An 18,016-nucleotide genomic window follows, 5' to 3' on the forward strand; every position below is an offset into this window, starting at 1 on the left:
AAATTCCCAATGCCATGTTCTTCCATATTCATACATCCTATCTTCATACAATTCCTTGTCTGTTAAGTGGCTTCTCCTCCTTTCATTTTTACACAACCTATTTCCATAGATTCTCTTCCATTCTGGTGTCATTGTGTCCTGTCTTGTGATTGCTGCCTGGTACAATGTATTTTCTCTGTCCTTATCCATTCAAAAATCTGCTGTACATACCTAACCCTTTCTCTCCCAGTTCAAAAGCACACCATCCCTTCTGACCACACTCTGAAAAGAAGACTAGAGCTGTAAGCAGTGGTGTAATACCACAGTTATGAGGAGGACCCTCTAAATTCTATAAGACACCATGGTTACATATAGTGTTTCTTCACCAGACTACTCAAGATTGGTGGTGTGGACGGAAGAGCAGGTTAAGAATTTGATGTTCTGATGTTCACTGTATTCCATGATATCCAATGACTGCAGGTGGAGGGAGCCTTGGTGATGAACTGCAGACTTGTAACAGATAAGTGTTTTGGGAGTTATGTGAATATACCAGACACTGCCTGGATGATCAACTCTGTTTGACTGGGCCAGATTGACACCATGTGGACAGACACTACATTCATGCCCATAAACTTATCATGGTTGCTTTGCTCAATCATATGGATGGGTCTTTACCAGTAATTAACACTGATTAGCTCTATACAACAAGATTTAAGTTCAACCAACCCTACAGGAGATGAGGTAGTCAAAACACATTAGATGTTCAGAGTTATCAGCATTATCACAGCTTTTAGCCATTCCATAATGAGATGGGAATTTGGAATACTCAGGAGAGGTACTTACGGGGATGTAGGCAGTGCTGCAGACTGAGTGATTCCCCGTGTCCTCTCTTCCCGGTTCCCTTTGTGGTCTCATTTATACAATTGAGCAGCTGCAGCCTGCCCTCTAAAGACAACTTCTACTACTTCCTACACTACACTACAACACCTTACACTTTTACACTCTCTTCAAATCAAAATTTAATAATGGCTTCACCACGCCCTGCCTCGGAGTCCCCCTCTGGGGAGGGGACCATAAATGTCCCCAGGTCGGACTGCCCCTCTGCTGTCGACCTTGGGTGTCTTGACACTTCATCTAATACTTTCACTATCAATTTCTGCAACATTCGTGGCCTTCGTTCTAATTTTCAATCTGTGGAACACCACCTCTCCTCTACTAAACCTCATCTTCTCTTCCTAACCGAAACACAGTTGTCTGTGACTACTGACAGCAGCCCTTTTCTGTTCCCTCCTACTTGCTCTATCCTCATTTTCAATCCAAAGCTGGATGTTGCGCATACGTGCGTAACGACACCACTTGCTCTCGTGCCCACAATCTTGAATCTTCAGAATTTTCTACCATCTGGCTAAGACTTCAATGTCACTCTCTAACTAAATTCATCTGTGCTGTATACCTCTCACCTAATTCCTCTGACTATGTAAAATTCTTTGACTATTTGACTTCCAAGGTGGAGCACATCTTATCTCACTTTCCTTTTGCTGAGATCTCCATTTTAGGGATTTCAATGTTCACCACCAGCTTTGGCTTTCATCTTCTTTCACTGACCAACCTGGTGAACAAACCTTCAACTTTGCTATCCTTCATGACCTAGAGCAGCTAGTGAAGTTCCCTACCCGTATTCCTGACCGCCTTGGAGACACGCCCAACATTCTTGATCTTTTCCTAACCTCCAACCCTTCTGCTTACTCTGTTAAACTTTCCTCTCCGTTGGGCTCCTCCGACCACAATCTAATTTCCGTTACCAGTTCTATCACTCCAGTGCAGCCTCAGGACCCGCCTAAGCGGAGGTGCTTCTGGCATTTTAACTCTGCTAAGTGGGAGGAACTAAGGCAGTACTATTCTGATTTCCTTGGGATGATTATTGTTTTCATGTCAGAGATCCTTCTCTTTGTGCCGAGCGCATAACAGAGGTGATTATCTCTGGCATGGAGCTATACATTCCTCATACTTTCTCTAACCCTAAAGCTAAAAAGCCTTGGTTTAACTCTGCTTGTTCTCGTGCTGTCAATGATAGAGAGGCGGCTCACAAACGGTTCCGTAGCCATCCAACTGCTGAAACTCATGCCCTATATATTTCTGCCCGTAATCATGCCAAATCTATTCTCCAACTTACTAAAACTCTTTCATCAATAGAAAATGTCAAAGTCTTTCCAATTCTAACTCCTCTCGAGATTTCTGGCATCTAGCCAATAATATCTCTAACAACTTTACTTCTTCGTCTTTCCTCCTTTACTTCATCCAGATGGCTCTACAGCTGTCTCTTCTTTTCTAAAGCTGAACTCTTCGCTCAAACCTTTGCTACCAACTCAACTTTGGATGATTCTGGGCATATTCCTCCTACTCCTCCACCCTCTGACTACTTCATCCCTAAAATTAAAATTCTTTATAAAGACGTTTTCCTGGCCCTCTCTGGCCTTGATTCTCGGAAGGCTTACGGTCCGGATGGAGTCCCTCCTGTTGTTCTCAAAACTGTGCTTCCGAACTCGCTCACTGCCTGGTCAAACTCTTTCATCTGTGTCTCTCTACTTCTATTTATCCTTCTTGCTGGAAGTTTGCTCACATTCAACCTGTCCCTAAAAAGGTGACCACTCCAATCCTTCTAACTACCGCCCTATAGCTTTGATTTCCTGCCTTTCTAAAGCCTTTGAGTCTATCCTTAATAGGAAGATAATGAGGCATCTATCAGCTCACAACCTTCTCTCTGATTGCCAGTATGGTTTCCGTAAAGGCAGATCTACTGGTGATCTTCTTACTTTCCTAACTGAATCTTGGTCATCCTCTTTAGGGACTTCGGTGAAACCTTTGCTGTCGGCCTTGACATATCGAAAGCCTTCGATAGAGTCTGGCACAAATCTTTAATTTCTAAACTACCCTCCTACGGATTCTATCCTTCTCTCTGTACCTTCATCTCCAGTTTCCTTTCCGATCGTTCTATTGCTGCTGTAGTAGACGGTCACTGTTCTTCCCTAAAACTATCAACAGTGGTGTTCCACAGGGTTCTGTCCTATCACCCACTCTCTTTCTATTATTCATCAATGATCTCCTAAATCTGACTCAATGCCCTATCCACTCCTATGCTGATGATACCACCCTGCATTATTCAACAGCGTTCAACAGACGCCCAACCCAACAACAATTAAATGACTCAAGGCGAGATGCTATAGGACGCCTAACTTCTGATCTTTCACTTGTTTCTGATTGGGGCAGAGAAAACCTGGTTTTGTTCAATGCCTCAAAACTCAATTTCTACAACTATCTACTCGACATAACCTTCCAGACAACTATCCTCTCTTCTTCAATAACACTCAACTTCCCTCTCCTCTACATTAAACACACTCGGTCTATCCTTCACTAAAAATCTAAACTGGAAATTTCACATCTCTACTCTTGCTAAATCAGCTTCCAAGAAGTTAGGTGTCCTATGGCGTCTTCGTCCATTTTCTCTCCCTCCCAGCTGCTTGCTCTGTACAAGGGCCTTATCCGCCCGTGTATGGAGTATGGCTCTCATGTCTGGGGGATCCACACACAGCTTTACTAAACAAGGTGGAATCTAAAGCTTTTCGTCTTATCAACTCTTCTCCTCTAACTGACTGTCTTGATTCTTTAAGTCACCGCCGCAATGTTGCATCTTTATCTGTCTTCTACCGCTGTTTTCATGCTGTCTGCTCTTCTGAACTTGCTAACTGCATGCCTTCCCCTCCTGCGGCCTCGCTGCACAAGACTCTCTACTTCTTCTCATCCCTATTCTGTCCATCTTCCTAATGCAAGAGTTAACCAGTATCTTCACTCCTTCATTCCCTACACTGGTAAACTCTGGAACTCTCTACCTGTGTCTGTATTTCCACCTGCCTATGACTTAAACTCTTTCAAAAGAGGAGTGTCAAGACACCTCTTACGTTAACTGGACCCTCCTTTTAGATTTTTTTGTTTTTTCTCTTTCTACTTTCCTTTTAACAGGGCCTGGCAACCAGCGGGATTTTTTTTCCAACACTTTGTTTTCCCTTGGCCAGTGCCCTTGTAATGTAAAAAAAAAAAAAAATTATATGAAGCCATGAAAATGTCAGGCAATGAATACATACACAACTGGAGGAAGTCTACCACAAATCCAGAACCTTACATGATCTCTCATACCAGTTAAGGTAAAAGTCACCAGGTAGAATTGCACATTAGAAATAAAACAGATGAACATGCAAAGGATACTCAATCTGTTGAAGCTAAACCCATGATGATTATTGCATCAGTAATTCTATATAGAAGAAAACTTAATCAGTACTCATAAAATCAATAATCATCAATCACATAATCCAACTACAATCCCACATGCAATTTATACTTAGGTTAGTAATCAAAGACTGTTTTGTAATACTTTGTGCTTACTTTGTGCTATATGGACATGAATAAAGTACAGGACAGTTTCTGATATTATACATTTAAGAGTCAAAATTTGACTAATGTCCAATATCTGAACACCAATACACTACTCTACTTCTGCCTCTGACTTCATGTCATGGAAGATGGAGAGTGTCCCGCCAGACAAACTGTCCTTGACACCTAAAGCTTCTTCATGTCTTTTATAAACTTTTGAAATATGTAACAAATAAATTAAACCAATTCCTAGCTAGAATGAAGTGTGTGATAAAATTTGATTTATATCTTTATTTGCATAATTTCCTAAAAAACAGATTAAAATTTCTCAATAATCTATATTTTATAGACTAAAATTGATAGGTTATATATGAACAGAGTGTGGCAGTGTGCCCCATATAGCAGCCACAAGGCTCAGTAACTTCTGCAGCATGGAAACAGGTAATAATAATCCACAACCCTGTAACAATATTAATATTTCTGGAACCCTCTTTTTGGTATAAAGAAAGAGGGCCCATCACAATTTCTGCCTCAACATGAAATGCCTACCTGAAAAACAGCTATAGTTCAGGTGAAAAACCATGGTTGGAAATGAAGTAACCTGCTGCATACTCCCTTCCACTATCTTTTCCATTTTCCCTCAATCTTAAATCTTCTGATCATCATGAGAGGACTTATGACTCAAGAAAAACTCACACCATAGATGGAGTGCAATATGTTAATCAATTTCCAACCATGACTATACAGGCAATACTGAAACAAGGCTGCACAGCAGATACAATGGCTCTCCTGTCCATCTTGTTGGCAGAAGCTAAGTACATACATAGTCAAGTGATAAGTAGCATCCCACTATAAAATGTGATTGTTAGGAATAATTTCATCCTGTTCTGAGAGATATGCAGTGTTGATGTGGTTAAAATGAATCAGCTTCAGGAGGGTGTTCCTGATGGGATGGATCAGAGTGGAGGTTGCTGTGCCTGATAACATAGGGTATTAGTCACAGTTTCTCACTGCTTAACACAAACCACCAAGATGCTCAACCACCATGGATAATCTAACGATCCTCAACCCTACTTGACCATAGCCTATTCTGCCACCCAAGTTAAGAGTATTTCAAGCAACAAGGAGGCACTGCTATGGCTAAACATCAAGTAGTATACAAAATAAATAGTAGTCATCAAGCCAGAACACATATTATAACTGGAGGGAGACTTGTGATGTCCCTGAGGATTACCAAACTCCCAATCTGGTGAAAGGATACATAGGCAAACACCCACTTCACTGATCTCATTCCTCTAGGATCCCTATAAATCGCCACATTCCTTGAATCATATCAAAGTGCTGCACTGAGAGAAGATCACATTAAAGCCAAGAAAGTGAATATCAAATGAAGTCTTAACTCCACACCCATCACATCTCATTCAGTACTCGTTAGTGTTCCTCTCTTCTACAAGTTATACATCTACAGTAGTTTAGTGATTAGTTTCAAAGCATATCTACCTTGTTTGTCATCCTTTTTCATAAAACTAGCAATGGATAGGGTTCTGTAATGTAAAATGCGTATAAAAAATTTAAATTAGTACCTGAAAATTCTTGAATACACTAGTAATTATCATTTGTATAACATGACCCTCCTTGACTGCTGCCAACCATAAGACACAGAGCACTCCTGACATTCCAGGAAACACAATTGAAATTAATGGATATGTTACTTTTCTTTCACTTGGATTACTTATTCCTTGAGACCTATCACTTTCCACACCAGTCACCAACCTGAACTGAAGGGCAACACAACCCTTATGGGCAAGAGTGACCAGTATTCTAGATGGCTAGTTAATGAATGAGATACAGAAAACAAGAGTTAGGAAATTATTGTGGATCAACCTCAACCTGTGTCTTGGCTGGGGTGACACGCTGGTTGAGCCAGTGCGAGACATCATCCAGGTTGTGTTCGTGCCACTGAATGTGGAGGCGGATGGTCTCCAGCGCCTGGGCTAGTGCTCGCTCCCCTGATCCTACACTCACATCCTTAAAGAAGCTCTCCACCTGTAGGAACACATACCATTACCTTTGAGTCTGAGAAAGTTAATGGACTTTAAACATGCACTTATACTCATACAATAAGCCCCCCACTTGGCAAATTAATTAGTCTGGCAAAACTACCGCCAAATACGAAGTTCGCCAAGCATGAGTTCTTTTCACCATATAAATTGCCTGAAAAATGCCTCGATCAGTCTTTGGTCATTGTGAAAGCCCCTCTTTTGAACCCAAAAATACCATCTTTCGAGCTGAAATAAAATCTTTTGCCTTCACATTGTGCTATATGGACAAAACAGACCAATAAACAATAAATAATGCTAATAAGACATGATATAAAGGCTGTAACTCTTGTTTTTCCACTCATTTCCCTTGCCCACATTCGTCCTTGCCCTCACTGCCATTGTCCTTAACCCCACCGGTACCACCTGTTATGCTGGTAGAGGCCATGTTAGCAGTAAATTGCCAGAATTCATTCCCATGCTAGCAGAACAGATGGTAGCACAAACAAAATGGCTGAAGGGGACTCTCACACTGCATTCTGATAGGTTTAGAGAGGGGCCTGACGTCACCGGGGAGCCGCGTGGTTCGCCGTGCGCCCACCAGGCGACCGCCAAGTTTAAATTCAAATCGCCAAGCGTGCACTTGGTGGTCCGTGGCCACTCTACCACCAAAAGTGAATTTCACCAAGCTGAGCTTCGCCAAGTGCTGGGGCTTACTGTACAGGTATTTCTCAATTTATGCGTGTTCAGATTATATGATTCTGAAATAAAACGAGGTAGAAAATTTTGTTATTTTTCAAATTACACAAATTATATAGAATAACATCATGTCAAAATGCTTTGCTCAAGTTCAAGGTTCCAGAATAGCCTTTGCAACAGCACTGGATAAAATAGTTTTCTTTCTTTCTTTATTCACTAAAATTGGTTCTTTCATCTAGATATTTTATTTTCCTTTCTTTAGCCATAGTAAATTAATTATGCACTATTATTTTTACTAAAGTAATTTACTGTGATGGCAAATCTCAGGATTCACAAGATTCAGCGAGATGTTTGTTCGGGTCACCATACTGTCATTACATCTGATCACAGCACAGATGTGCTTCACCTTCAAGACTACTAATGATGTCTTCTGATAGGTCAGCGCATGTCATCTTGCTGTCAGTTAGACGTTGTTACTATAGTAATGCTGATCCTTTGTTTATTCCAGCTGAGAGGCCCACAAAAGCATTTTATACAGCATACGTGCAGCAGAGTGTATGCCCAGTCACTCTCAGATACAGCCCTTCCAGGAACGGATTAATGTATTTTACATTGATTCCTATGGGGAAAATAGTTTTGGTTCATATATGTATATATATATATATATATATATATATATATATATATATATATATATATATATATATATATATATATATATATATATATATATATATATATATATAAATATGTGTATATATAAAAATATAAATATGTGTATATATAAAATATAAATATGTGTATATATAAAATATAAATATGTGTATATATAAAAATATAAATATGTGTATATATAAATATATATATATATATATATATATATATATATATATATATATATATATATATATATATATATATATATATATATATATATATATATACTCAGGGGAGTAGGGGTGATGATGTCATCCACGCCACACCTCCTCGCCACTCACAGTACTGACTTCAACTTGACCACCCTTGGAACCTGTTATCTCTTCCTCTTCCCCCTTTTTTTTTAACTGCATTTCATATTACTTACATGCATTACTAATTAGATGAATAAATGAAATATTAATAGGTCTATTGTAAGCACAAATATATTCATAATAATTATGGCAAACATTAATGTACTATGTCATTAAACCTTTTACTGTACTATGATAAACTCTCACGTTGTTTACTCTTAATTGAAGTTCAAGTCAGGGGTCAAACTTGTTATAATTGGTTTGCTTAACGAAAGTTCACGCAACGAAAACTTTTTAGGAACATAACCCGTTCATTAAGTGAGGGTTGCCTGGCCCACTGAAGTGTTAGTCTTTAAAGAAGAGCCAATAGGCTTAGCCCAATTAGAGAAGTATCTTGAGACTATAACTTGAGAAAATTCTAATCTTAAGGAAAGAGAGAAATACAAAAGTAGATAAGAATTCCTGAATTTACAATATTACTATCACTTCTTTTTCCTAAATCGTGACACACAATTTTGGGCATACCTGATTTTTAGCATATCTTACCATCCCAAGGGACATTATCACTAACACTCCTGAACAAAAAGACACTTGCTCTTTAAAACACCATACCACTAACCTCCCCAAGATCAAAAGCTGAAGTGAAGGTGGAAGTGACAGCCTTGATGATGGAACCGATGGTGAAGGAACCTTGGCCAAACTGCCGCGAGATCTGTGCCCAGTGCTGCCTCACCATGCGCCAAGCTGGGAACCGACCACTAGGGTTCTTACTCACCTCCTGCAGCACTGTTAGCACATCCTGTTGCCGGATTTTGGTAGAATCCAGTGTATATTCAAGGAACCTGAATGTAAAAAGCTCTTGTTAGGGAAAGGCAAGCATCAACTCAAACATTCCAAAAAAATATACAGTGAAGAATCAATACTCGAATTTAGTTTGTTCCAAATGGCTGTTCCAGTATCAAAGAGTTGACTACTGATACCTAGAAATCAGGCAATTCATTCTAACCCTCGCAAAACCTTAAGATTACAAATATTTCAATGTATTTTTTTGTAATTTTGATTTGTACTTAATGAAAGTGAAGGCTGGTGATGAGTAACATAAAAGATGGGGGAAGAAAGGTGCAGAGAAGGAGGGAGTTTATTTGTCCAAAGACGAGTCACCATCTATATAAACTACCTGGTGTCTCATTATAATTCCTGTGAACCCTCTATTAGAGGGTTGTGACTCAAAACACTTCCACTCTCACCAAATTCCTTATTTTCATCTCTAATAAATCTTTTTGGTACCACTAAGTTTCTAAATGGAAAAACTAAAGATGAACAAAGAATGCAGAAGAATGTTGTTGTTCTCTCCATGTGTGGTGGAAAATAGTTTAGATTGGGGTTTCTCAACCGGAGTTCCCTGGAACCCCAGGGAACCCTAAGGTTCAACAAGAACAAGTGAGATAAGTAATTCCTGGTGTACAGGTACACTCCCTCATTTGCCAATAATAATATCCAGTAAATTTCTTTTCCAGAATTCAGGGATATTTTATGAATTGTAAAAATTTAAGCATGCTGTTTTATAGCATTTTTTTATTAGTTGTCTTGTGAAATACAATGAAAACAAAATGAGAAATATATGGTATATAACTTTTGACTTTTTATTTAATTTCATGTACATGATATAACTAAACACACACAATATATTATTGGTTATTGTTATATTATACTATCGGCATCATCATATCTAACCTACAGTAAGCCCCCACACTTGACGAATTAATTAGTCTGGCAAAACTACTGCCAAATGTGAATTTTGCCAGGCACAAGTTCTCCATAACATATAAATTGCCTAAAAAATGCCTCAATCAGTCTTTGGTCATTGCCAAAGTCCCTCTTTTGACCCCCTAAAATACCATTTTTTGAGCTGAAATAAAATCTTTTGCCTTCACATATTAGAACACACGTACAAAACAGACCAATAAACAGTAAAAAAAACAAATAAGACATGATATAAAGGCTGTAACTCCCATTTTTCCACCCATTTCCCTCGTCCACTTTCGTCCTTACCGCCACCACCATTGTCCTTACCCAAACCGGTACCACCTGCTGTGCTGATAGAGACCATGTTGGCAGTAAATTGCCAGAATTCGTTGCAACACTAGCAGAACAGATGGTGGCACAAACAAAATGGTTGAAGGGGACTCTCACACTGTGTTCTGATAGGTTTAGAGAGAGATCAGACGTCACCGGGTAGCTGCATGGTTCACCGTGCGGCTGCCAGGGGACCACCAAGGTTGTATTCAAATCCCCAAGCGTGCAGTTGGTCCGTGGCCACCCTACTGCCAAAAGTGAATTTCACCAAGCTGAGATTCGCCAGGTGCGGGGGCTTACTGTATTATGTTATTAAAAATATAATCATTTGGAATATATTTAGTGATTTCTGTACGGCGCCTGTAAATGACTGATTCATGTATTATGTGACTCATTCAGTACAAGACGCATGCACAGTCTAAGTCTACATCAGTCATCTCTGTGGTTCCCAGCGTACAGGTACACTCCCTCATTTCCCAATAATAACCAGTAAATTTTTTCCAGAAATCAGGGATATCTTATGAATTGTAAAAATTTAAGTACACTGTTTTCAAGCATTTTTTTATTTGTTGTCACATAAAATACGATGAAAATAAAAAAAGAAAATATATGGTATATAACTTTGTTTTTGCATAGGGATTCCTTGAGACATGTAATTTATTTTAACCCGTACAGCGTCAGAGACGTACGAGATACGTCGGCTACTCTGAGCGAACCAACGTCAGAGACGTATGAGATACGTCGGTGAGCTTCCTCGTGTTTTTGGAGGTATTGCGTCCTCAAAACCTATACTGCCATCATGCACTGTAGACATTGCTCATGCTGCCTCCTCGTCCCTGCTAACATGAATGCTTCCTGTATTTATTTATTACATATCTGAACTTTAGCAATTTCTGCTGCCTTCAGCTCGGTGTAGCGGGAAACTGATGCCTCAACTCCGCTAATATGAACGCAGTGTAATTTCCATTACTTACTCTTATTATTTCAGATGTTTTTGGTAACTGTTATATTGTGGTAGTGAAAACTTTGTATGACATAAATAACAATTTTCAATCGCTTTGTTATAAGGAAAAACAAGTACATATTACTCGGAAAATATTTGCATCGCGAAAGGCAACACTCCCTCGCGATATCTCGTGTCTATTTTTAGTCACAAACACTCCCAAACAGCAAAACATGACATGTTGTTTTTCTTTCAACTCAGGAATGATATTATGCATGTGTCCAAAAGAGAGAGAGAGAGAGAGAGAGAGAGAGAGAGAGAGAGAGAGAGAGAGAGAGAGAGAGAGAGAGAGAGAGTGCAATAATAATAAATAGTGGTACCTTGAGATACAAGCTGCCTGAGATATTAGTTTTTTGAGATACAAGCTACGATTTGGTCATTTTTTTTTATTTTGAGATACGAGTCATGCTTGGGGATGTTGTTGCAGGTTGGTAGCTCGGTGCATTGGTCCAGCCTCACCTCCGTGGATCTCATGCACTGTGATTATTCTTTCATCACTTTTACTATCTTTTTTTTTTTTTTTTTTCTGTCTAAAAAATGTTCAGTTTTGATTTATATTTAATGTTTACGTGTGAATGGTGCTTACATAATTTTCTTCCTTCTCCTCCTCTATTATTTACCACCATTACCCAAAAACATGTGTTTCCAATGTAAGAAAACTAAATAAATTTTTGTTGTTATTTTATATATTTTCATACATTGATTAAGTATGCATATGTGTTACTGAAAACGCAAAACAAATTTCTCGTATCTCCATCTACCTCCTCCTCCGACATTTATCACGGAAGGGGACAACAATGTAAAAAAGCTTCCATGGCTGTGGCAGTGTGGCCTCTCTCTCTCTCTCTCTCTCTCTCTCTCACTTAAAACTTCATTTAGTCAATGAATAATGCTAATAGGATCATCAGTGAGCTCTTCTCTGATTATTAGAGCACACAATCTTCTGTGGGTGACTATATTTGTACACTCCAGCTGATCAACAGTCCCAAGTGAGGGTTGGGAATATAGCAGGGTAACATCCCGTGGAATGCACCCTCCAAGATATACATACTTTATAAGAGTATTTTAGCTATTTATATTATCTTTTGTTATGTTTTATTGTTTCTGTGCAATTTTTCTTTCCTGAAAACACGTAAATATAGGGATGTTCTTTTGTGGAAGGCTGGAATAGATTAATGGCATTTCAATGCATTTCAATGGGAAAAATGGTTTTGAGATACGAGCTTTTTGAGATACAAGCTCCATCACGAAATTAATTAAATTCGTATCTCGAGGTACCACTGTAATAATACAATATTTTGGTTTATTTGAGTGGCAGCTGAAACTTCTACATATTACCCTACTTCCACATATATCCTTGTATACTAGTATTCATACTACTTAAGTCTACACAAACATCCTGATGCGCAGCGGCTATTTATAGCGCCAGATAAGCCTAGTGAGCTAGGCCCGGAGATGACCAGGCCTTCCCATGTGTATTTGTTTCAGAGATTGCCTCTCCAACCCAGCAGCAGGTCACAACTTCTGACTTATGCTGTATTTGTTTCAGAGTTTGTTTCTCTAACCCAGCAGCAGGTCACAACTTTCGACTTACACCAGGTGCCTAATCACTGCTAAGTGAACAGGGGTCACACACTTGAATAGAAGCCTTTCCCAAATTACTTCTGACATGTCCCAGGAATCAAACTCGGGCTTTCTTGATTGTGAGTCGAGCGTGCTACCACTGCACCACCAGGTAGGTAGGTGGGTGTGTGTGTGTGTGTGTGTGTATTTACCTAGTTGTAGTTTTACAGGGCCTGGACTTTATGCTTGTGTGGCACTGTCTCCATATCTATACTTATCCAATTTCTCTTTAAAACTATGCACACTCGTTGCTGACACCACTTCTTCACTCAAACTGTTCCAAGTCTCAACACATCTTTGCGGGAAACTATATTTCTTAACATCTCTCAGACATCTTCCCTTCCTCAGTTTCTTACTATGCGATCTTGTGCTTCTAATGTCATATTCTTCTCTCAGGATTAGTTTCTCATTATCCACTTGATCCATTCCGTTAATCAATTTATAAACTTGTATCAGATCCCCTCTCTCTCTTCTCTGTTCCAGGGTTGGTAGATCCAAAGATTTTAGTCTCTCCTCATATGTCATCCCTTTAAATTCTAGAACCATTCTTGTAGCCATTTTTTGTAGTCTCTCCAATTTTCTTATGTGTTTCTTTTTATGGTGGGTCCACACAACTCCTGCATATTCCAATCTAGGTCTTATTTTAGTACTTATCAATTTCTTCATCATTTCTTTGTCCATATAGTGAAATGCTAATCCAATATTCCTTAGCAAATTATATGTCTCTGAAAATTCTATCAATATGGCTTACCAGTTGATTGTTTTCTTCCATCGTCACTCCCAAGTCATTTTCCTTTTTTACTTTTTCTAGTTCTACTCCATCTCCCATCTTATAGATTCCCACTGGTCGTCGTCTCACTTTTCCACATTTCCATGACATGGCTTTTGTCCACATTGAATACCATCTCCCATTTTTTACTCCATTTCCAGATCTTGTTTAAGTCTTCCTGCAGTATTTCACAATCCTCTTTTTGTTTTATGACTCTGCACAGTTTTGCATCATCCACAAACAGATATATGTAGCTGTTCACTCCCTCTAGCATGTTGTTTATATATACGAGAAAAAGTATTGGCGGCAATACTGACCCCTGTGGCACTCCGCTGTCTACTGCTCTCCACTTGGACTTCATATCTTTAACTACTGTCCTTATTTCTCTCCCCCTCAAGTAATTTTCCATCCATCTCAATGTGCTTCCTATTAAGCCACCCTTCTCCTCTAACTTCCATAGTAATCTTTCATGTGGCACTTTATCAAACGCCTTTTTTAAATCTAAATAAATACAGTCAATCCATCCCTCTCTCTCTCTTGTACTTTATCAACTATTCTAGAGTAGAAACTCAATAAATTTGTTACACATGACCGACCTTTTCTAAAACCAAATTGGCTATTTGATAATAATTTGTTGTCTTCAAGAAACTCAATCCATTGTTTCTTTATTACTCTTTCACACATCTTGCATATTACACTAGTTAGTGATACCGGTCTGTAATTTAAAGGTTCTTCCTTCCTTCCACTCTTATATATGGGAACCACCTCAGCTCTTCCATTCTATTGGTACTGTTCCATTTTCTATTGAGCATTTTATGATGTTGTATATAGGACTTGCTAGTTCTTCTCTACATTCTTTTAATATTCTGCCTGAGACTTCATCCGGTCCCATTGCCTTCTCCTCATCTAATTCCGTCATCAACTCTTTTATTTCAAGCTTAGTTACTTTAATCTCTTTCATATGGACAGTCTCTCTATTACCCTGTGGTCTTTCAAATTTGAATTTCTTAGTAAAGACCTCCTAAAATTTACTATTTAACAGTTCTGCCATACTTTTTGAGTCTTCCACTACCCCTTTCTCTCCTTTTAACCTTTCTATTGTTTTTTTTTTCTTGTGTGTGTGTGTGTGTGTGTGTGTGTGTGTGTGTGTGTGTGTGTGTGTGTGTGTGTGTGTGTGTATTTACCTAGTTGTATTTACCTAGTTGTAGTTTTACAGGGCCTGGGCTTTATGCTCGTGTGACCCTGTCTCCATATCTAGACTTATCCAATCTTACTTTAAAAGTATGCACACTTGTTGCAGACACTACTTCTTCATTTAAACTGTTCCATGTCTCAATACATCTCTGCGGGAAACTATATTTTTTAATACCTCTCAGACATCTTCCTTTTCTCAGCTTTTTACTATGCGATCTTGTGCTTCGGATGTCATATTCTTCTCTCAGGATCAGTTTCTCATTATCCACTTGGTCCATTCTGTTGATCAATTTATAAACTTGTATCAGGTCTCCTCTCTCCCTTCTTTGTTCCAGGGTTGGTAGATCCATAGCCTTTAGTCTCTCATATGTCATCCTTCAAATTCTGGAACCATTCTTGTAGCCATTTTTTTGTAGCCTCTCCAATTTCCTTATGTGTTTCTTTTTATGAGGGGTCCACACTACTTCTGCATATTCCAATCTGGGTCTTATTATAGTACTTATCAATTTCTTCATAATTTCTTTGTCCATGTAGTGAAATGCTACTCCAATATTCCTTAGCAAATTATATGTTTCTCTAAAAATTCTATCAATATGGCTTACTGGTTGATTGTTTTCTTCCATCGTCACTCCTAGGTCCTTTTCCTTTTTAACTTTCTCCAGTTCTACTCCATCTCCCATCTTATAGATTCCCACAGATCGTCTTTCACTCTTTCCCATTTCCATGCCATGGCTTTTGTTGACATTAAATTCCATTTCCCACTTTTTACTCCATTCCCAGATCTTATTTAGGTCTTCTTGCAGTATTTCACAATCCTATTTTTGCTTTATAACTCTGCACAGTTTCGTATCATCTGCAAACAGATTTATGTAGCTGTTCACTCCTTCTGGCATGTCGTTAATATAAATGAGGAAAAGTATTGCAGCCAATACTGACCCCTGTGGCACTCCGCTTTCTACTGCTCTCCATTTGGACTTCATATCTTTAACTACCGTCCTTATTTCTCTCCCCCTCAAATAATTTTCTATCCATCTCAATGTGCTTCCTTTTAAGCCACCCTTCTCCTCTAACTTCCATAGTAATCTTGCATGTGGCACTTTGTCAAACGCCTTTTTTAAATCCAAATAAATACAGTCAACCCATCCCTCTCTTGTACTCTATCAACTATTCTAGAATAGAAACTCAATAAATTAGTTACACAAGACCGTCTTTTTCTAAAACTAAATTGGCTATTTGATATTAATTTGTTGTCTTCAAGGAATTCAATCCATTGTTTCTTTATTATTCTTTCACACATCTTGCATATTACACTAGTTAGTGATACCGGTCTGAAATTTAAAGGTTCTTCCTTCCTTCCGCTCTTATATATGAGAACCACCTCAGCTCTTTTCCATTCTACTGGTACTGTTCCATTTTCTACTGAGCATTTTATGATGTTGTATATAGGACTTGCTAGTTCTTCCCTACATTCTTTCAGTATTCTGCCTGAGACTTCATCTGGTCCCATTGCCTTCTCTTCATCCAGTTCCTTCATTAACTCTTTTATTTCAAGCTTGGTTACTTTAATCTCTTTCATATAGATTGTCTCTCTATTACCCTGTGGCCTTTCAAATTTGGATTCCTTAGTAAAGACCTCCTGGAATTTTTTATTTAATAGTTCTGCCATACTTTTTGGGTCTTTCACCATCCCGTTCTCTCCTTTTAACTTTTCTATTGTTTCTTTTTGCCTAATTTTTTCATTTATGAATCTATAGAACAATTTTGGTTGTTCCTTACATTTTACGACAATGTCCTTTATGAAGTTCTTTTCCTCTTCCTTCCTCACCTTAACATATTCATTTCTCGCTGCCTTGATGTTTTCCTTATTTCCTGGATTTCTATTTCTCCTCCACCTTTTCCATGCTCCATCTCTTTTCTCCTTTGCCCTAGCACACCTTGCATTAAACCAATCTTTCTTTCCTTCTTCTTTAGGTCTATATTTTGGAACATATTCCCTGACTCCTGTTTTGTATATTTCCAAAAATAAGTTATATTTCTATTGCATTGTCTCTGCGTTTTCCATCTCCTCCCAGTCTACGTTTTTAAAATAGTTCTTGAGATTCTCAATATCAGCCTTTCTGTAATTTAATCGGTCTCCTTTGTATGAATCGTCTCTATCTTCCTTTCCCTCTTCTATATCTATTTCTAATATTGCATGGTCACTCTTTCCCAATGGGCACTTATATCTTATATCATCATTCATTTGTATACCCCTTGTAAAAACTAGGTCCAATCTCGCCGGCTCGTCATTTCCTCTGAATCTTGTGCATTCCTTTACTCTCTGGTCCATCATATTGTCTATCATTAGGTTCAAGAATCTTTCTCCCCAGGCTTCTTCCTCCATACCACTTTCATAATTTTCCCAGTCCACTTCTTTACAGTTGAAATCTCCTACTAATATAACTTTTTTTCCTTTCTTTAACAATTCTCGTTAGACTCCTTATTGTGTCATCTATCATGTCTTTATATTCTTGATTGGTCCATGAATTTGTTTTTGGTGGCACATATGTTACAATGATTGTTAACTCTTTTTTATTAAAATGTATCTTAATATACAATACTTCTGCTTTTCCTTCCCCACATTCCACTTGGTTTATCACTATCTCCTTCCTTAACATAATCATGACTCCTCCTCCTCCTTTACCCACTCTGTCTCTTCTCCATACAATATACTTATTATCCAAGTCTATTTTGATTGCCTTATTTAGTTTTGTTTCAGCCAGGCATACAATATCTGGATTTTCTTTCTTTATGTTCGTATACATCATTTTTAGTCTTTTGCCTTTATGATTTTTAGTTAAACTTGTTCCACTTTTTTGTCTTCCTTCTCGTATATATATATATATATATATATATATATATATATATATATATATATATATATATATATATATATATATATACCATTTCCTTATCCTGTCTCCTAGAATTCTCCAAAAAAATGCCTTCTTCTCCTCTTCTGACCTTTCATTATTCTTTTCCCTTACTGCTGCTGCCAGTTCATTGTATCTCTTCCTTTCTTCCTCATTTCTATTTTTCTTTATATAGATATCCTTGCAGCCTTCTGTTTCTCTAAGTTTAGTTGTTCTATATAATATTTCTTCTGTTGCTGCTTGTGATTTTATTTGTATTTTAATTGGTCTCATTTTTCCTTCTTGAT

The 18,016-nt window shown here is 38.2% G+C and overlaps 1 protein-coding gene across 11 annotated transcripts in view; it reads right to left on the reverse strand.

Moving 5' to 3' along the window:
• Positions 1-4,394: 4,394 nt before the first annotated feature.
• Positions 4,395-18,016, reverse strand: part of LOC123515958 (endoplasmic reticulum aminopeptidase 1-like) — a 197,643-nt gene continuing 184,021 nt past the window's right edge. For all 11 annotated transcript variants that reach the window (XM_045274902.1, XM_045274904.1, XM_045274899.1 and 8 more), the window contains 2 exons: positions 8,772-8,994; positions 4,395-6,450 (listed from right to left, as the gene is read on the reverse strand). In XM_045274902.1, the coding sequence (XP_045130837.1) occupies positions 6,274-6,450; positions 8,772-8,994 (400 nt within the window). In that variant the 3' untranslated portion in view covers positions 4,395-6,273. The remainder of the gene's footprint in view (positions 6,451-8,771; positions 8,995-18,016) is intronic.

Source organism: Portunus trituberculatus, chromosome 40 (genome assembly GCF_017591435.1).
Source record: "Portunus trituberculatus isolate SZX2019 chromosome 40, ASM1759143v1, whole genome shotgun sequence".
NCBI classification, from domain to species: domain Eukaryota; kingdom Metazoa; phylum Arthropoda; class Malacostraca; order Decapoda; family Portunidae; genus Portunus; species Portunus trituberculatus.